General features: G+C 40.1%; 1 protein-coding gene across 2 annotated transcripts; it reads right to left on the reverse strand.

Moving 5' to 3' along the window:
• Nucleotides 1-18: 18 nt before the first annotated feature.
• On the reverse strand, nt 19-21,037 carry LOC116306159 (uncharacterized). 2 transcript variants are annotated; one of them, XM_089029455.1, is made up of 30 exons: nt 20,845-21,037; nt 18,257-18,385; nt 16,952-17,061; nt 16,107-16,250; nt 15,369-15,438; nt 14,445-14,520; nt 13,448-13,550; nt 13,117-13,212; nt 12,511-12,642; nt 12,095-12,223; nt 11,138-11,266; nt 10,727-10,861; nt 10,524-10,658; nt 10,314-10,448; nt 9,766-9,894; nt 9,291-9,419; nt 8,803-8,931; nt 8,400-8,528; nt 8,061-8,189; nt 7,433-7,543; nt 6,996-7,091; nt 6,655-6,783; nt 6,105-6,233; nt 5,481-5,606; nt 4,648-4,773; nt 3,933-4,061; nt 3,142-3,270; nt 2,093-2,218; nt 1,591-1,719; nt 19-1,264 (listed from the first exon to the last, which is right to left on the reverse strand). In XM_089029455.1, the coding sequence occupies exons 1-30, from the start codon at nt 20,934-20,936 to the stop codon at nt 1,212-1,214; spliced, it is 3,543 nt and encodes a 1,180-aa protein (XP_088885581.1). In that variant the 5' UTR covers nt 20,937-21,037; the 3' UTR covers nt 19-1,211. The 2 variants fall into 2 exon arrangements, with proteins under 2 accessions (XP_088885581.1, XP_088885582.1); XM_089029456.1 differs by having other exon boundaries at nt 20,841-20,909.
• Between the last annotated feature and the right edge of the window lie 606 nt (nt 21,038-21,643).

Raw genomic sequence — 21,643 nt, forward strand, 5'->3', positions numbered from 1 at the left:
ATAATACATCGAATTCAAAAGCTTTTATTCTAGTTTCTGTTTGAGTGATTTTATAGCACGTGATTAATCATCTCTTGCATCTCGCAAGACTCTAATTGGTTCTAATGAAGAAATATTTTGTGTTATAAGTGGTCGACCTTAGCATTATAAAAGATCCAAAGAAATTGACCATAAACGCTTCTTAACGTCCTTTGAAGCGAGACAATAATATAGATTTGACTCTACTCGACTAATATCAGACGTTGTTCAATAATGACTCATCGATGGTAATGTGCGTTGGTGATTCTATGACACAGTTATCCCAAAATGACAACCAAAATTGACAATCCCAGCAGCCCTTGCATAGCGATACTCGTCCCATTCCCCTACTCGTTTTTCTAAAGCTTTAAATAAACGCCGAGTGCTAAATACGCCGGAGGAGTTTATTTCAAGTACCACCATCAATAGGTGAAAATCACCAATCAGAAAGCGAGTTCGATGGCAGTTACTGAACAAAGATTTACTGACTTATATAACCTTACTTTTCCATAATTATATGGACAAATGTGTGGTAGTCGTGGGATTCGACGTCAATGGAGTGAAAGATTTCATTCGAGTACAGCATTTGAGTTTTTCGAATCCTTCTTCTCTTTCTCCTCCTTTTCTTCCTTCGATCGTCCGTGTCCTTGTCCTTTCCTCCTATTCTCCAGCCTTTCTCTTAATTACTTTATGTCTCAGTTTTCACGATTTATTCTAATTCTGAGCCATTGGTACATTACAAAGATTCACTTAGAGACTTCAGCATTTACATCGGCCCAATTCACAGCCCGCTGGAATACTTCCAAACGACGAACCATTCGCCCGACGGACCATACCTTGGCCAACTACCGTCTTTAGCTTCTTCTCCAGACTTCAATAACAGCAACATCTTTTTTGAATATCGTAGAAGACTATAATATCCTCAATAATGTCTTCTTAATTATGACAGAAAGTTTGTACAAAAAAATATGACTCGCAGCAAGACGGCTGGCGTGCAGAGAGAATCGGCTTCGAGTGAATCGATGATACCCGCAGATCAATAAATTTAGAATACCAATCGTTCAAAAGTGTCTGTAAATTGTTTCGTTTTGGTGTCTCAAGAGATCAAAGTTAAGATGTTAAAAAAGGCAGAAAATAGTCCCTAAACGTTTACCGTACATTACCGCAGTGGCAGTAAAGATGAGACGATTCTTTCAGTTGATTGTGAACAAGTGGGCATCACTGAACTCGCGTTCGTTTTTCGATTCTGCAACAAAAATGAAAACTTAAGTAACTTGCTTGGACGTTTCTCAATGCGACAGCCATGTTGACTGAACAATATATTTTTCAAATTTGTTGAGTGTATTATAAACAAAAAATCGCACAATCTTCGCGTACAATTCGGAATTTATAGATACTCGTGATGTTTTGAAAGTTCTCAAATCGAACTTGCCTAAAGAGCGGTCCAATTTTGAAAACTTTCAAAACATCATTCGTACCTATAAATTCAAAATTGTACTCGATTTCGGGCGATTTCCTAAACTAAATTTGCGTATGCATCAGAGATACTTTTGAAATAGGTTATATAGTTACCTTTAGTGCAGTCAGACCCAGTCCATCCAAACTGACAATTACACTTGCCGCTGATTGGATCGCAGGTGGAATTGTTTGCGCATGTGCAAGGGTGTCGACATCCGGGACCATAAGTTCCTTCCGGGCACTCTACAGGAAACCCAAAGCATCATTAATGCTTTCTGATCGGATGGCATAGCGATAGAGTAGCCTCTCACCTCTGGGCTTTCGGGTTCGATTCGTACTGACTCGGCATCACAAGTAAGTAGGTTTTCTACCTTCGGTGGTTGGAGGATTTTTCTCCGGGTTCTCCGGGTTTTAATTCCTACCCATCGCAACACCTTACACGTTAAATTTCAATTTAATATGTGAGTTAGCCATGCCCTGTCTTAGATCAGCCCAGAGGTTGTTTAGGGGTTCCATCTGTGAGTTAGATATGCCCTGACGTAGATATGCCTCTGGCCTAGAGGTTGTGTTCTTGGTATCGATAAAATATGAAGGTTTCATTTAATATAATTTTTACCTTCATCACATCTCCAGCCTGCTTTTCCTGGCGAACAAATACACTTCCCTGTCTTTGCATCACAGAACACTGAATCACAATTGCATTTGGCAAGACAATCCAGACCATATTTACCAGGCGAACATTCTAAAGACAAGGAGAAAGGTGTTGGGTCGAAAACAATGTCTGCGCATGCTCGTTCTTGCTGGTTTTCCATCAATCCCAAGAGAATAGAATAAAAAAAGACACGAGGCCATGTTTGATGATATAAAAAAAGACACGGCGGCCATGTTGGAGGATATAACACACGAGACAAATGAAGGATCTTTTGTTAAATTCATCCAACATGGCGTCTGTGAAAACTATCAATCCGTATTCAAATCGCTCAAAAGCGACAATGAACTCAAGAAAAAGTATGTAAATTCGCCTTTCAAACTTTCAGAAAATTTTTTAGCCCATTTCAAACCACGTGTAATTCCTTAAAGTATGATGGATAGAGCTCAAACAAAGAATTATATTCGCAAGAGAATAAACACACGATCTAAAATTGGGTAATATTACGCCCAAGGTAGAGAAGTCATTTTCATATTGTTTATATATTTTGAAATGAAAATAAAATAATTAAAATATAGCATTGACTGCACTTAGGGATAACACGTGACTTTTTAGGATATTTATAGAAAACAAAGCACATATTTTCCACTAAGATCATTAATTCCTGAATTCTTGGAAAACGTGTTCAAATGCACGCATGCGCAACTATTCTGTTGAGCCTCGTTTACACTGGCGATTTTTGCTGCGATTTTTGTGGCAATTTTCGGAAGTATGAAATCTTTTGTCTCATCCTTCAAAAGAGACATTCCGTCTAGCAAAATCTTGGTATCCTGAATAAAACTTTACAAGTAAATTCTTTACCATTATTTATCATGGACAGAATAAAATCCAAATCGCAAAAATCGCTAGTGTAAACGGGGCTTTATAGTGATAGCAACTGAGTAAAAATGTGATCGATAGAAGCATTGCTTGATCTGATTGGTGTTCTCTCTTGTCACGTGATAGTAATGGCGTACCTTGTTTACAGTCGTTCCCACTCCATCCCGGTTGACAGAAGCAGCTTCCAGTCTCAGGATCGCACAAGGCGTTGTTACTACATTCACATATTTTGGAGCAGTATGATCCAAAACGACCTGACGGGCAACCTATTTTCACATTAAGTACACTTATTAATAAATCATCCCCAAATAGACCTTTTAAACTTAGTATAACAATTGCCCATTTCAGATCATATGATATTACCTTGAGAAATTGACCTTGGGACGAACATGTTAAAATGTTTACGCTTGAAAAAAAATCAACACCCAAGAGTGGCACACATGGTCTGAAATGTGTAGGACAAACAACGAAGCTAAAAAGATATATTTGCTTGAGTTGAGTGACCTTGAAACGATAGGTCCAGGTCGAGGTTGGAAGTGATGTGTTGAAACATTTGCCGTGTTTTATAAAGTTCCATCGTTTTGGGTCACTCAAGCGAATTCGGGATTGTATTGATTAGTTTAAATAATTAATAATGGGGGGGGGGGGGGGGGGGGGAGGTGGAGAGTGCTGCAGAACCACGCACGTCACTACCATGTTTCAATGATACAAAAGTGTTTCTGAAATATCTTATTTTCCTTCCTGAAAACCCAAGCTAGACCAGCATTCCCCATTTTCATTAGTAATTCATTGAGGCTTTTCTATATTTTCTAATGTTTTTTAAAAAATAATGGGGATGACAAACAGGTCGATATTCTTTTTTCCCTTTCAAAATGGGTTCAAAGTCCATTCCTGCAATGGATTTGAAGAAGCGATATATTTTACGTACTATGTTGGCACTTATCCCCATACCATCCCGGCCTGCACATGCAGCATCCGGTCACACGGTCACACGTAGCCTGGTTCTGACATGCGCAGTCCAGTTCACAGTTGATTCCATACGTATTAGGAGGGCAGGCTGTGGATAAATCATTGAAAGAGAAAAAAGATAACAATTGAAGTTTCAAATTATTTTTGATGTAAGATTTGTGCATTCATACTTATATATTTGTTTTGAATGTTCTAATTTTTTTTTGTTTATTTTTGATTTTTGATAATTTATGTATTTTTTATATTTCTTATTGTAAAGCGTTCTTGAGAAATGACGCTTCTATCTAAAATAAAAGTATTATCATCATCATCATCATTATTATTATTATTATTATCATTATCGTTATTATTATTATTATCATTAATTGATGGTTTGCAAACATTTCCAAGAGCGTCAAATGACAAAGACATGGCGGCCATGTTGGCGGTATAAACAAAGAAGAACACAAATGAATACCCCCAATATGGCTGCGATGACGTAACTTGCAAATAAAGCTTGGGCGTAATGTTTTCAGACAACGTATCAATCTGTTGAGAATAAGATTCTTTGTTTGGGTTTTATGATATGTCTTATCATGTGCAACCACTAAACAAAGAAATAATACTCTAGGGAATGACACTGGGTCTGAAATGGGAAAACATTACGCCCAAGTTAAAAAGGTGTCTTCACTCACCTTCTTCACAGTCGATCCCAGTCCACCCCAGTCCACAGTGGCATTTTCCTGTCACGTGATCACATATTGCATTGCGGCACGTGCAAGTACCAGCACAATTTCTTCCAAATCTTCCTCTTGAGCACTCTAAAGGGGTTTTAATGCATACGATCATTAAAACCTAAATAGCTAAAATAGAGGCTTTGCACCATCACCAATAATACAGCTTGGGCTGCCTGTGGTTAGGTGGCAGAACAATAAATTCCCTTCGCTCTCGGGAATTAAATTATTATTTTTGTGAAACGATTGTGTATTTTCCTGCCATTTAAAATGGCGTTCGTCACGCGATGGTGCAAAGCCTCTATTGTGGTTCTATTCATTTTCCTTTCACCAAATTCAAATTACATGTGATAGTGTATCAATTATTTTCAGGTAGGTGGGCATGATATTTATAAACATTGTTATTGTGATGTTAATGTATCATCCATTTTAACAATAGGTTTTGTCACTCTGCTTTGTTGTATTGTCCAATAAAGTTGTGGTTGGCAGTTTAAATAACAGACAAACAAAACAAATTTTGTCATCGTGTGCCCATCTATAGAGACTTTCACCATCACGTGATGGTAGCCATGACAGGAGGCAGGAACAATAGCATCTGGTCTAATCTGATTCACACGAGAAAGAATTCAGTCTCCAAGTGAGAAAAAGAATCTATTGTTGTGCCTCCTGTCGTGGTTGCCATCACGTGATGGTACAAAGCCTTATATGGAAGGTTTAATTGACGCTGAAAAGTCCCCTTGGGGACGTGTTCAATAAAGTATGTATGTATATATGAAGGTAAAAGCGCCCTTTACCTTGACCACAATCTTTCCCTTGATAGCCTGGATCGCATCGACAGGCTCCTGTCACGGGGTCACAGGTGCCACGGATACACTTACACTGGTTCTTGCAGTTGTGGCCATATGTGTTGTGCGGGCAATCTGCTCATAATAAAAGTATAATAATAAAAACAGCTTCTCATTAATCCCATATAGGTAACTGTCCAATCATTTTCTTAATTGGACAGGTCTTGTTGATATGGGATTAATTAGGCAGCTATATAGTTAATAGGTAATGGGATTTCATGCTCCCCAATCAAGAAATAAATAGACTCAAAAAATTCCTCTGACTGTCCTCGGAATTTTCCTCGTCCAATTATTTCTTAATTGGACAGCATGGAGTCCTATTACATATACTTATTCTATAGAAAGGTTTCGGCAGCCATGTTGAAATGCAATTGCTTTGCATAACGTTTTTCCGTGCTTGTGGCTGCGCTTACACGATACCGGACAAAATTTCTAACCGGTCAAAACTTTGAATTTGGCAAACCATTCAGATTAAAAACCAGTTAAAAATTCTTCGCCTCCGGTACCGTGTTAATGCAGCCTGAGTCAGTTCTCTTATCGATCTATCTATCTATATATATATATATTCCCTACCGTATTCGCACTGGGGCCCGATCTTCCCAGGAGTGCAAAAGCATTTTCCTGTCTTTGCATCACAGAAAGCCCTTCCAAGACATGAGCAGTTGTACAGACAGTTGCGTCCAAAACGACCCTGTGGACAACCTGTATACGATAACAAATGAACTAGTCAAACCAAGACAACATAAACCACTAAAAACGACCGACCGACTGACTGACTGTCCAAAGAAACGACCAACCAACCCACCAGCCCACCAGCCCACCAGCCCACCAGCCCACCAGCCCACCAGCCCACCAGCCCACCAGCTCACCAGCCCACCAGCCCACCAGCCCACCAGCCCACCAGCCCACCAGCCCACCAGCCCACCAGCCCACCAGCCCACCAGCCCACCAGCCCACCAGCCCACCAGCCCACCAGCCCACCAGCCCACCAGCCCACCAGCCCACCAGCCCACCAGCCCACCAGCCCACCAGCCCACCAGCCCACCAGCCCACCAGCCCACCAGCCCACCAGCCCACCAGCCCACCAGCCCACCAGCCCACCAGCCCACCAGCCAATACTTACTTTGCTTACAGTTGTCTCCATAGAAACCAGGTTTACAAAGACAGTATCCTGATCGTGGATCGCAGATTGCGTCTTTTGGGCATGCGCACTTGTTGCTGCAGTTTGTTCCATAGAAGCCTCGAGGACACACTTGAGAAATACAATAATGTTACGTCTTGTATTCTGAATAAATTAGGGCTGCGGATTGATTATGCCTATGAGTAGGCAGCATGGATAAGGGAAGGAATTTATGGATGGATGCATATGCGGATGAATGTAATAGATGGAATAAGAGAATGGATAGATGGAAAAATAATATGGATGGATGGATGGATGGATAGATGTTTTCATTTTCTACTAACCTCTAGTACAATTCCCAGTTACAAAGTTACAGTTCTCATACGCAGTACAGTTGCAAGCATACTGACAGTCCTTGCCATAAAATCCTTCACCACACTCTAAAATTAAATATATCTGTTAGTCTACAGCTCGTTTGCACTCATTTCCTATCTGGTGGTACAAAAAAAAAATCCTTTCTCTTGAACATTGAATTCTAATTCTATCTGTGAGTTAACTGTTCCCTGACTTAGATCAGCCCAGAGGTTGTTTCAGGGTTCGATCTGTGAGTTAGCCGTGCCCTGGCTTAGATCAGCCCAGAGGTTGTATCAGGGTTCAGTCTGTGAGTTAGCCGTGCCCTGACTTAGATCAGCCCTGAGGTTGTTTCAGGGTTCCATCTGTATTAAAAAGAATATATTAAAATGAATAACAACATCTTGTTTGTATGGTCCATTATCCTTACTTGCTTCACAGGTCTCTCCAGTCCAGCCATCATCACAGCTGCATCGACTTGTAGATTTGTTACATTCTCCATTGTTACGGCAAAAGCCTGGTACATCAAGACAACCAAACACTGGAAGAACCGCATAAATATGGATAAACTTCAAACAAAAATTATCAAGTGACCTGAGATGGAGAACATTACGTTCAAGTGTAATGGGACTTTTCTATTTTTACAGCTCACAGCAACCTTAAAGTTCAAGTCAACCAAATGTAAGGTGGTGGCCATATGTCACATAAAAGAGATGGCCGCCATGTTGGTAGATATAACGAAAGAAATCAAGACCAATTTTTTTGTCAAAATCAACCACAATGGCGGCTATGACATCACATGCGTCCCGAACATTTAGCTACCCAACGGAGATCTCCCGTTACCCAAAATGGCGGCTATGACATCACATGCGTCCCGAACATTTAGTTACCCAAGGGAAATCTTCCGTTACCCAAAATAACGGCTATGACCTCACATGCACCCCAAGAAATTAGTTATCAATGGGTAAACCGTTAGCCAAAATGGCGGCTATGACGTCACATGCACTCCAAGAAATTAGTTACCCAAGGGTGTACCATTACCCAAAATTAGCGCTGACCTTTCTCGCACCTTTTCCCTGTGGTTTCTGGGGGGCAATGACAGACACCGTTCATGGGGTCGCACGAAGCATTCCTTTCACAGGCACACCGCTGATGGCAGTTAACGCCGTAACGACCATGAGGACAATCTGTGGAGAATAAAAGTCGTCACGCTAAAAATAATGTCATGTACATGCATAAATATGGTTGATAGAGGGCTTTGCATCATCACGTGAGGACAGCATGACAGGAGGCAAAGCAATAGTCTTTTTTCCTCTTTTTTATCATTATTATCATTATTATTGTTATTATCACTACTATCGTTAATATTTTCATTAATATATGCATAAAGTACGTACCTAGTTCACAAGTTCTGCCAGTCTTCCCAGGGCTGCACGCGCATTGTCCTGTCGCGGGATCACATGGGTCGTCGCCAGGGCAACCACAAGCTAATTTACAACCAATACCATAGAAACCAGGTGGACAAGCTACGAAGCAGAAAAAAGTAAGGCGCGGGCACAAGGTGCAACATATGCGAGCAAGATTGCAGGTAATGCTGCTGAAGTAGGATCCTCGCGTTATCGAAATGAAAAAAAGCTTTATCTTTATCTTACATTGAGTGCTTGTAACATTGTGCGAAGAGTTGTACCATGTGTCCGTAGCTTTAAGGTTTAATTATTTACAAATATTTAGGTTATCTATAAATACTGAATTGAATGATATTTAATATACAACTTATTTAATAAATAAAATTTCACTCACATTCTTCGCAGTATTTTCCTGTTATTCCGGGAGGACATAAGCACGTGCCTGTCACGTGATCACAACGAGCCTCCCCGGCGCAGCGGCACTGTTCACGACAGTTTCTACCATATGTACCCGAAGTGCATTCTGGGAACAAACGGGTATTCGCAATGCTATTGAGGGGAGTTGGGTACGTATAGATTGAAGGGGTAGGGGAAAAGGGATGAATGGGATAAATGGGATAATTGAAATTAATAGGATAGATGAATGAGTGGATGAATGGAATGAATGGGGTGAATGGGATGAATGGATGAATGGAATGAATGGGGTGAATGGGAGGAATAGGACAAAATTTGGAGGAATGAAAAGAATAGAAATAAAGAAATTTCACGATGGGCTCCTGTTGTGACACATTTGAAAGATGAGGCAAAAAAATTTGAAGCCAGTCACTTATTTTGTCATGATATTACAAAGAAATCTCGCAAGACACATTTGAATATTCTTACTTTGTTCACATCTTTTGCCGGTGCGTCCCGCGGGACAGACACAGGATCCCGTCATTGGGTCGCACTTGATATCATAAGAACATTTACAGCGCTGTTCACAGTTGAATCCAAACCAACCTTCACGACAGCCTGAAGTTAAGAAAAACAATCATCAAAATTTAGTTCAAAAATAAATAAATATGAATAACAATAAAATTCAAAATCATAAGAGACCAATACGATTAGCGTGCTGTAAGTCAGAACCGTACGTTTCCCACTTATACGGAAACCGCTCTACCACAAGGGCATGAATGGAAAATATAATTGAGACATCATAGAGTAAGGGTCCAAATCCAGATCTCAGAGGGACTCCACAAGTTATAGGTCTATTTCTCAAGGATCTGTGCGCGACAGAACGATTAAAATTACAAGGATAGTATGCAGCTTTTTTTGGAAATATTTTAATATATAACCATGCAGGAAGATTATTGCGTACCTTCAGTACACTTTAGGCCCATTTTACCCATTGGACAAATGCACGTGCCAGATATAGGATCACAGCTGATATCTGGTCCACACTGACAGCTGTTGGAACACCCAGGCCCATAGCTTCCTTGAGGGCACACTACGATACAATAGAATAGTAAAATAAATGCAAAACAACCTTGTTTAGAGAGCTATAGAATCTTTTGTATTTCGTCGGAATGCAGCTAAATTTGAAAGACATAACAATAGGGTTCCAATAGTCCCTTTTACAGTTCCCTGCGCCATGTTGAAAAGTAGCCGTGCCTTAGCATCAAAGCGAGACTAACGGTGAGCTTGCAATGATCGAGTCCGTTTTTTAACACCCTTGACGATTATTCGCATGTCCCTATCATTGCAAGCTCACCGTTCATCTCGCTGCGATGCAAAGGCACGGCTACCTCTCAAGATGGCACAGGGAACCGTGAAGGGGACTTTTCTCTTACGCTTGAAATTCTTTTGTTCTGTCCTCCAAATTGAGCTTCTTTGACGTCACATAATTATATTCGAAATATAGCTTACCTGAATCACATAACTTTCCCTGGAAACCAGCTTTGCATAAACATGAGCCATCGATATGATTACAGCGGTCAGTGTTGCTCAAATGGCATTCGCAAACAGAGACGCAATCTCTTCCATAACGCCCTGATAGACAGACTAAAGCCAGCATTTTTACAGTCATTTTTTAAAGATTTTTTTAATGAATTAAATATTTTCCAAATGCAGAGTTACCTGATTCACAGGACTTTCCTTGAAAACCATCTTTACATAAACATGTGCCATTGATATGATTACAGCGGTCGGTGTTGTTCAAATGACATGCGCAAACAGATGCGCAATCCCTACCATATCGACCTGCTGGACAGACTACAAAATCATCAAAATTAACTTATGACCTCTGTTTTTTTAATACAATTTATAAATATGTGTATTACCTGATTCGCAGAGTTTTCCATGATAACCAGCTTTACACAAACATGAGCCATCGACATTATTACAGCGGTCGGTGTTGTTCAAATGACATGCGCAAACAGATGCGCAATCTTTACCATATCGACCTGTCGGACAGACTTGGACAAACATACAGAAATGATGTAAATACATAACTTTGCAAGCTAAAATCCATTGGATTTCCAACATCTAATTATATTTTGTGTATAGAGCATTTTCACTCACGTGAGATGGCATCAGCCATATTGGTGTACAAAACAAAAAAATTTTCTGAACAGTTTTTGCATAAAAATAGACCAACATGGCCGCTGTGATGTCACGTGAAAACGCTCTATAGCATGGCACCGTAGCCTAGCTACCAAGGTAGCAACTGTTTCCATAGCCAACATACATACCTTCATTACACTTATCACCAAGGTAACCAGGATCACACGTGCAGGCCCCAGTCTTGTGGTTGCATGGTTCGTTATTGCGACACTGACAGAAAAGTTTACATCTTGGTCCATAAGTTCCCTTAGGACAGACTGCAGAAGAAAGAGAAATTATGACAAAGGAATGAATACTACTTACCGCTACTTTGGCATTCGATATATAACGCGCTGTTTTTAAGACCACAGTCTCATTTACACAGGCTTAGCCTTGCTTATGAGTTGTTACAGATACCATTAAAAATCCGGAGACTTCAAAACATCGAGTTGTTCAAGCTGCTCTTAAACGAAGCAAAGCCCGTGCAGATGAGTCTTTCGTCATAAAACACGGCGGTATTTAACGAATGAAAAAAGGGACTAGTAATGAATATGTTTGCCTATCATTGTAGGTTGGTAATGAGATTCATGAGATTCATTCAGCTGATTGATATCAAGCAATAGAATACTCTGGTTGATAGCACATGAATTGCAGTGTTTGCCTGTCATTGTAGGCTGGTAATGAGACTCATGAGATTCATTTAGCTGGTTGATACCAAGCAGTAGAATACTCTCTGGCTGATAGCACATGAAGAACAGTGTTTGCCTGTCATTGTAGGTTAGTAATTCATGAGATTCATTCAGCTAATTGATTTCAACTTTTATAATACACTCTACAAAATTACTCGATTCTGATTGGGCAAGAGGAGTACAGTTAAATCCAAAATTGTACTCTGCAGAGTCCCAATTAAGTTAAAACATCGCACGATCTTCTCGTACAATTCTAAATGCATAGATGATACTCGTGATGTTTTGAAAGTTCTCAAACATCACTCGTACCTATAAATTCCGAATTGTACACGAGATCGTGCGATTTCCTATACAAATTTCAATTCATACCTCTAAAGTTTTTACCATAATAAGAACCTAAGGTGTTTTTTTTCTTACCATCCTCACAGTTTTTCCCTCTATATCCTGGTCGACAGTCACATGAGCCCGTAGTCATATCGCACGATCCACCATTAACGCATGCGCAAGGGACAAGACAATTAACTCCATATTTATCTAATTCGCACGCTGAGAAAGAAATTTTAGAATGTTAATTAGAATTGTCATTAGATTTGATTTTAATTTGGGCGTAATGGTTTCCCATTTCAGACCTCGTGGTATGTTCTCTTGAGAATTATATTTTTCGTTTGAATTGTATCTATATTCATGTGCCTTCTCATGCGCAACCGTTAAACAAAGAAAGGATACTCTAGGGAATGACACGTGGACTGAAATAGGGAAATATTATGCCAAGATTTGATAATATACGAAGTCCAGCGTCACAAGGTTTTTCCAGTAAAACCGGTTTTACTTACATATATTACAGGTCATTCCTGTCCAACCAGGAGGGCACAAACACCGTCCACTTCTGATGTCACAGCGCGCACCATTTGCGCAGTCATCACAGGTCAAACCACATCCTGGACCGATGTATCCGTAAGGGCACGCTGTAGACGGCAGAAGGAAAATACGTTAACGTTCATGCGTGCGGTATATATCATTGAAATGATAGCAATATTAAACTGAACCAAGCAGCCAACCGGCCAACCGGCCAACCGGCCAACCGGCCAACCGGCCAACCGGCCAACCGGCCAACCGGCCAACCGGCCAACCGGCCAACCGGCCAACCGGCCAACCGGCCAACCGGCCAACCGGCCAACCGGCCAACCGGCCAACCGGCCAACCGGCCAACCGGCCAACCGGCCAACCGGCCAACCGGCCAACCGGCCAACCGGCCAACCGGCCAACCGGCCAACCGGCCAACCGGCCAACCGGCCAACCGGCCAACCGGCCAACCGGCCAACCAGCCAACCAGCCAACCAGCCAACCAGCCAACCAGCCAACCAGCCAACCAGCCAACCAGCCAACAACTGTATACATATATGCGCCATCACACGACTTAAAGGAAAAACATACCCTACCTTGAATCGCTTGGAGTTTATCTTTTGAATTGATCTGAACTTCTTCATGAATAACGGTTTTTCGAGGTTTTGCCCGCTTGGCGGCGATAATAATTTCTAATAATTAACAATAAAAATAAAAAGAATTAAGAAAAATACGTCGAGAAAAAAGGAAAAATGGACAAAAGTCGTTTATCTAGCGTATAGAGCTTCTATAGACCTCCTTAACATGGGTGCAAACTCTAGGGAATAACATGTGGTCTGAAATGGGAAAACATTACGCCCAAGGTAAAGACGTCCATTATACTGAGTTTGTTTGATAGGCGATCTAAGATTGTTCGCTACTAAATACCTCTGCATGATCTCTTGTCTCCTTGGAGGAAGAAACCTTGACGACAATAGCAGCTGAATGAACCAGGAGTGTTGATACAACCTTGGCTACACTGAGCAACTCTCTGGCAAAATAAAGGTCATGTAAGGATTATGATCACGGCATCCATGTTGTAGGTCAGGGACAATACGATGAAACTCTTAATTTCCCCTAAAAACTTCGATTTTTTCCGTGTCTCTGGGCTGATCTAAGTCAGGGCATGGCTAACTTACAGATAGAACCCTGAAACAACCTCTGGGCTGATCTAAGTCAGGGCATGGCTAACTCACAGATAGAACCCTGAAACAACCTCTGGGCTGATCTAAGTCAGGGCACGGCTAACTTACAGATAGAACCCTGAAACAACCTCTGGGCTGATCTAAGTCAGGGCACGGCTAACTTACAGATAGAACCCTGAAACAACCTCTGGGCTGATCTATGTCAGGGCATGGCTAACTCACAGATCAAACCCTGAAACAACTCCTGGGCTGATCTAAGTCAGGGCACGGCTAACTCGCAGATAGAACCCTGAAACAATCTCTGGGCTAATCTAAGTCAGGGCACGGCTAACTCACAAATCAAACCCGGAAACAACCTCTGGGCTGATCTAAGTCAGGACATGGCTAACTCACACATTGAGCCCTGAAACAATCTCTGGGCTGATCTAAGTTAGGGCATGGCTAACTCAAAGAACGAATAAGAATTCAAAATGTTATACGTTTTTGCGGAGGGAGGAAAACCTAAGAACCTGGATGAAAACTCCCAAATCAAGAGAGAGAGAGAGATGGCCTAAGAATATCTCTGCTCTGGTTTGATGCCGAGACCAGGAATCGAACTCGATACCCAAGAGGTGTGAGCTCACTGAGAGCACTGATCTCTACGCCAGCCCTGGTAACGCAATCTCACCACAGGATACCCAGCTACTATAAACCAAACACAACCAAAGCAACTTGCTCGTAATTATCTTACTTTGTCTTACCTCGCTGCACTCGTCGATGTCTTTACAACGAGAACTTGAAGCTGATAGCTTTTTATATCCTCTTGCGCACTCACATCTACAAGAAAAAGCAACAAAATAAAATAATCTTTGGATGACGAGTTGCTAGAGACAGGTAGAGTGCAAACTATATATACGTGTTATTTCTAGGAAATTAAACCGGCTGAACGCTGAACGCAGGCAATGAAATAACACAAAACCTAAATAGTACTAAACACATGTATTTTGTCCGTTTTCAATTGTTTCATTTGTACTAATTAAATAGTACACTATTTCGCAGATAGTCTACATGGTTTGCACTCAACTGGGTAAAATCTTTAGCAACTCCTAACACGGTGAAAAGTTTAGCCTTAACTTCGAAAGTCGTACCCAACGGCAAAAGAAGTTTCAGCTGCGAGTTTTTTAGTCTTACTGTGTTACAAACTTGCCTTGTCTGAAAATTTCTTGGAGATAAAGCTCCAGGTAAAAGGTAATATGTGCAATTACAAACGTCTGTCGCGAGGCACGTTTCTGATAAACGTTTTGCTTTGATAGTTTTCTTAATTTCGATCTGCACGTGAGCAGTCGAGCACGCGGAATGTGACGTAATCTTACCACATGCACAGATAGTTGTAGTCGTTTTACAGGCTTTGATATCTTACAGTTGTGAAAAGACCTTAATTTTAGCCGTTATTTTTCACTATTCCACAGATTTCAGACCTTTTAAAATATATCCAAAGTATTATTTCTTTGTTTACCGATATCGCCTGAGAATATATGTATTAAAATATGGATATTAATCTTAAAATCTCCAATGGTTTTATTTGTAAACGCGTATGCGAATTTCCCGTCGAACTTCAGAGCATGCGCAGTGCGTTTTCATCCCAGTCCCTCTCGTACAGATTCTAATGTTGGAATTTCTCATACCTATGAGATCCATATGTATTAACACAACGAGATTGGCATCCTCCATTTCCGACCAAGCATTCGTTGACATCTGTAAAAATACAACACCAACTTTTAGGCTCTTTAATTTATTTTGCAGTGAGCATTATATAACATCCAGTTCTGCATTTGTACCGTTTTGCCACTGATTTTGCGCACTTGATAAATGGCAACAAAAAACCATTGATATCATCATTGAACGATAATAATATAAAGGTTTTGCACCATCACGTGACGGTAGCCATGTTAGATGGCAGGAACAATACAATCGTTTTACATAAAGAAGATTCAATTCCCGAGAGCAAAGGGATTTTATTGTTCTGCCACCTAACCACAGGCAGCCCAAGCCGAGCACGTGATGGTGCAAAACCACCATACACTGTAAGTCCCAATGACCTCTCATTTCGCGCTGCACATTTAGTAAAGAAAAATGAAATCCTAATGTCTACGGTAACAGCAAGTTACAACAATTACACGATTTCTCGTTAATATTGTGCAATCGAAAAATAAGAAGAAGAAAAAAAAATACATTGCTTTAGTTAAAAAATATCGAAAAAGATCGGCTTACGACAGCACTCTGTTAGGCTCAAGCCTGTTTTATTTTGGTTGCGCATATAAAGAATTTTTGTGCAAAGCAATGCAATTGCAGAGACAGAGACTAAAATGCAAACATTTAAAAAAAAATTGCGTGGATTTTCGGTCTAAAATTACAAAACTTACCTAAACAACTTGATAGGTCAGCGGCTAATCTGAATCCCCTGTGACATGCGCATACAACACGATTATCTTGATGACTACATATGGATTGACAGCCACCATTTTGAACCGCGCATGGAAGTGGCTGCTCTTGATCGACAAAGACTCCTAAAATAGCAAAAAAAGAAAAACAAACGAGTATATCTTTCATTTTCCATTTCCATAGAGGTCAAACGTAATGCATTCAGTCGAGTTTGCAGGGTCTAATTTGGATAATCCTTAGAAATTCCCTTTTAGCCTAGGTTTGAATGCTTTGTATTTGACAAATAAACCGATGATACAAAGTGGTGAATACGGGTAATAAGACTGAAAGTGTGAAAAACAGCGATCCTAAGTTAGATTTCGTAAAGATATCTCCATATGGGTAGAAGTTCTGCATGCAGTTGTATATCAAGATGAAATGCATTGTGGATCATATGTTAATAATGTCGAAAAACAAAGTGCCTGAAAAATTGCATGCAAAATTTGGTAAAATTCCACATTGTTGTGACCTTTCGTTGATTGCATATCACGACGTCCATGTTGTATTTCGGGCTTGGTATGCAACATGCAACCAAACCTCTACCAACCTTTCTTTGGAATGTTGTATATAAAGGGTCTTTTATCATTACGTGCTCAAATCCATGGTACAGCTTGGACTGCCTGTGGTTAGATGGCAGAACAATAAAATCCCTTTGCTCTCGGGAATTGAATCTTCTTTATGTAAAACGATTGTATTGTCCCTGCCATCTAACATGGCTGCCGTCACGTGATGGTGCAAACCCTTTATTTAAAAGCATAATTCTACCTTAAAAAGGTCAAATACTTACGTCGCTGACATCCTGCTTGACCAGCTGCACGAGTCCAGCCTTCACAACAATCAAAGACTGTTCTTTGAACCATTCTGTCGACCTCACGATACGATGTATAATAAAAGGTCCTACAAATAAAACAAATAAAGGCTTTGAACCATCACGTGATGGCAGCCGTGACAGAATTCAGTTCCCAGAGGAGAAAGACTATTGTTGTGCTTCCGGTTATGGCTGCAATAGCTGTTATCGTAGTTGAGCTTGCCACCCCAACGAACCAGCGGTATTGTGATGAACGTAGCATATGGTGCAAAGCCTCTATTGCTAGATTGGGACAAGTCTTGAGGGAGAATAATATCGAGTACGAACTCTAAACACGGTTAATACGTGATCAAGAACTTAACTAAACTTGTCAAGTGAATTTATAAAGTGGCGCTTGACCTTAAAGTGCATATAACCCCTGATTTTGTATTCTCAGTGTCGATGATTTGCATATGAAATAAATAGTTCAAAGGTAGTATATTTTTTGATTTGAGGATTTGAATGTTGCTCGTGAGCCACTGATTATGCTAACAGACCTAATAGAAACCACGCGCTTTCTTTTGTTTAAGTTTCTAAATATTTTTATAGACAATTTGCATCATCGTGTGCAGGCGCCCATAATACAATTTGGGCTGCCTGTGGTTAGATGGCAGAAGGAAAAAATCCCTTTGGCTCTCAGGTATTAAATTCTTTCTCTTCTAAAACGATTGTATTGTTCCTGCAACCCAACATGGCTGCCGTCACGTGATGCTGCAAAACCTCTTTAAATGTTTACGAACGCAATCACCGGTGTAGCGGACAAGAAGAACTGCCCCCCTCTCCCCCTCCCCCTCCCGCTCGTCGACATCCCTGTTTTTATCTTTTTCTTAATCTCCCCGCACTCAGTCGAAAGAATATTACAATATTTAGCTAAGCAACGCGATTAATCGCAAATCATATTTATGTGATGCACAACAGATAAGCTACCATGATTCTAGCGTATTCGACTGTCTTGAACCAATCAGGAAGTGTCAAAATCCGCACTGTCCAATCACAACGCTTGAATGCAGTAGCTATTTGGATGTTGCGCGTCTTAAATCAACTGCTTCATATAGTAGCACGTAAACAGAAAGATAAATTACTTCCTTGCGGTCAAACGTAATCACTCTAAGTAGGTTATAACAAGCGATAACCCTCTGCGTGAGTCCGTTGAACTCGACAAGTCGAGTGCTGTTATAATCTCCTTTGAGCATAATTAGGTGTCATTCATTTGTAAAGAGTTTTTATGACTGAGGTTTGACATACCTTGTAACGTATCTCATACAGACTTTGTTGCACCCATTTATAAGTACTGGGACAGTTCTGGGATAGGAGCGCAGCTCACTAATTCTGTCGCGGACGACTTGGGGACGAACGAAGGAACACACGTTTGGGCTGTGGAAATAAAAGATGGAAATCTATGTAAGAATTTCGCACTATCGCGCGATGGTGAATATCTGAGAGAGATTTTTAACGTCATTGTTCCTTCAGCTTGTAGTTGTTCTTACAGGGAGTTGACGATGCGCGCTTTACCCCCCCTCTCTCCATCAGTGCTCTGTTTTAACAGTATTCAAAGCTGAAGCAACATGGATTAGAGAGAAGTCGAAATAAGTGTGCGAGGTCTAGATCACTGGGAATTGAACTACAGACCTCTCACTTAGGAGTGAGCCACACTAGCTTGGGAGGAAGCCACACTAGCTTAGGAGGAAGCCACACTAGCTTAGGAGGAAGCTAAACTAGCTTAGGAGGAAGCAACACTAGCTTTGGAGGAAGTCACATTAGATTAAGAAGAAGCCAACACTAGCTTAGGAGGAAGCCAAAATAGCATAAGAGGAAGCCACACTAGCATAAGAGAAAGCCACACTATCTTGCTCATATAGAAACACTGCTCGATGAAGAAAAACACTTCTTCATCGCGCATCCATGGGGGGCAAAGTCCTGGTAAGGGGTCTAGGTCGTTCCCGCTCTCCATGATAATGTCATTGATATTCAGACAACAATACTGATCGGCTTGTAAGCACTTCCGTATTGGACATCATTGTTAATTGGATCGTAAATATTCAGTTAATCTATTCGCCGGAATGCCACTTAACATTAGCAAGTTGCACGGTATTCGTAAACAAGGCAGCTCGACATTCAATGTGACTCCAGTGCAGATAATTTGAATAATCACTTCGGATATGTTTTGTCTCAAGCGCGCAAAAAGATTGATTGTATTATTTTTCTATATATATATATATATATATATACACTCGATTGCAGAAACGTTGTAGTATACATTTATACATATATTTAATTTATTCAATATATTTAATGATATGCAAAACAGAAAAATCGCTTTATTTATCGTTTGTTTCATTCAATGATTGTCAATTTTTTTTTCTGTTTATTTTTTTCTTGTCTATTAGATCGTACAGATTATAAATTAGTTGGTTTTAAGCGTTGAAAATGGTTATTTTGTATTATGCAGCTCATTAGATATTTGTATAAATGTGTAAATGTATACTACAACGTTTCTGCAATCGAGTGTATGTATATATATGAAAAAAAATTAGGTGTCATATCACTGCTTTACAAATCTGTAATAATGCCCTAATTTTATAACAGGTTGTGATCTAATGTTATAATCTATAATCCTGTTAGATTTCTTCATTCTAAGTCATTTCACAGATTTAAGTTTTTTATGTTTTTGACAGTTTTAAAGTCTACCAACATTTTTACGTCGTTGGAACTTCCGAACGAAGCGAACGTCTTGTACATATGTGCTACACTGAATCGAATCGAGCCGAATTCGAAATCTGCGCCATTCTTTATATTCGAATCTTTGCTGATATCAGTTCTTTCTTCCAATGTATCGCTTCGATCGAGTTATCATATTTTCAATATCTTGAAGTCTGCCAAAGTCGTTCGACATTGGTGCCCTGTACCAACAGTTTTGGCAGAGCCACCCGGAATAGAACCGACATTTTCGCGCTTAAGGCACGCGGTACATCTATGATGACAGTAGTCTACAGAGCTCCTAAATTACAATACCACGTACATGAAAGGCTAAGCTTTTAACCTCATCTTTCTTTTTCACTCCCCGATATTTACTTGCGTCTTTTAAATTTGATTTAGCGCAATCTCTAATTAGGTGCTGAACTACGAGTCATCCGTGCGTTTCCTTTCACGGTGAAATAATTCCTCAAAAAACAACACATCTATGTACACAAAAACAAACAACACAAGCACCGCAAGCTTAAAATGTCATTCGACAAAGGCCATCTACATTTATGGATCGGATGCTTCCGATTTCTTAATACAGACCTAAAGAATTTTAATTAACTCCTACATCTAAATAAGTCCTAAATCTTGATCGCCCGTCACCAGAGGTGAGGATAATGTATGATCTTCTATATCTATAAATTACTGATAAAGCGCGACAGACTTTGAAGTAAAGGTAATTCTATACAAAAGTATAACGATTCTATGCTTAAAAATAAAAAATAAAAAAAAAAAAAAAAAAAAAGAATAATCTGGTTTATGGAAAGAAATATGACTCAGCTTCTGTATTTTGTAAAATGATCTTAGTTTATCTGCCTATGTGGTAATTAATTAATCTTGAATTGAATCATCGATTCGAACCTCGAAAGAATTAATCAAGAGCTTTATACTATGATCGCTTCAAATAAGCCCTGATAAGTTACTCAAGAGAGTTAGGTCGAGCAAATGTTCTCAACTATCGAGGCACGTTTAAAATAAGGATATTCTCAGAGGAAATATTTTAGCTAGCATAGAGTTAGATAGTTCGTGATTAACAAATTGATTCGAAGCCAAAATGACAGCAGTACCTCATTATATCTTCACCTACCTACCTTCCAGGCTGCAAATCAAAAGTCCAAGTCGAAAGCACAAACACTGCTATAAAACAATTCGTAAAGACACAAAACCTCCAAACAAGGATCATTGTTATCTTGACAAAGTTAACGAGAGTTTTTTTTTCAAGTTAAGGAATCTGTAAGCAATGTGTTGCTAACGTCGGCGAGTGGAAAGCTTTTGGCATCGATCGGAAACTCATTTAGGACAATACGCACATGGTTTACTATTTCAAATGGATTGACTGGTCTTGAGCGGTTGGGATAGAATTACAAAGGTCACTGTACAAGCTTATTTTAGAATGTTTTCGATAAACAAAAGGGGAGCGTAAGTGCAGCAGCGAGGTACTGAAACGACTTTAGTGCTGGTAGGCATATGTTCAGCTTCTACTGTAGGTTGGCCTTGTTTCGAGTTCGAGTCTGTTTTGAGCCTGTCATAGCATAAAAAATAAATAGTAGAAATTTCTGTCAAAGAATATTTTTCTTGCATATTTTTTTATAGTAGGAAAACTCGGTACTTAGGCAAGAACTTCTTGCCGAACTGGCCAATTCCTTTTTTGATTTCTGGGCTTCAGTTTGACACAGCTACGCCCTAAGTTCAGTTGCAGGGTTACGTAATTTTTCTCACTGCGTAAATTCCATGAAAAATCGCGCTATGAATGTCGGGATAGAAAGGGTACTCTCACAAGCGCGTTCAATCACTCGTGATTCGAGCACAGTACTTTCCCTCAGTTTATATATTTTTTCCTCCAAATATTATATTGAATATTAATTGTCCCATGACGAGACTGACTGAACA

Source organism: Actinia tenebrosa, unplaced genomic scaffold, assembly GCF_029948245.1.
Source record: "Actinia tenebrosa isolate PJP-AT-01 unplaced genomic scaffold, QUT_ActTen_1.0 PGA_scaffold14__42_contigs__length_11649687, whole genome shotgun sequence".
NCBI classification, from domain to species: domain Eukaryota; kingdom Metazoa; phylum Cnidaria; class Anthozoa; order Actiniaria; family Actiniidae; genus Actinia; species Actinia tenebrosa.

What these genes read in the sequence shown, in the direction of transcription:
- LOC116306159 (XM_089029455.1), bottom strand. Translation starts at nt 20,936, where the DNA reads ATGATCCTTGTTTGGAGGTTTTGTGTCTTTACGAATTGTTTTATAGCA. An exon ending in ACATCGACGAGTGCAGCGAG is followed by an intron (nt 13,551 to 14,444) that starts GTAAGACAAAGT and finishes TTATTTTGCCAG; the next exon opens with AGAGTTGCTCAGTGTAGCCA. An exon ending in AGGAAAATACTGCGAAGAAT is followed by an intron (nt 8,529 to 8,802) that starts GTGAGTGAAATT and finishes TCTGCTTCGTAG; the next exon opens with CTTGTCCACCTGGTTTCTAT.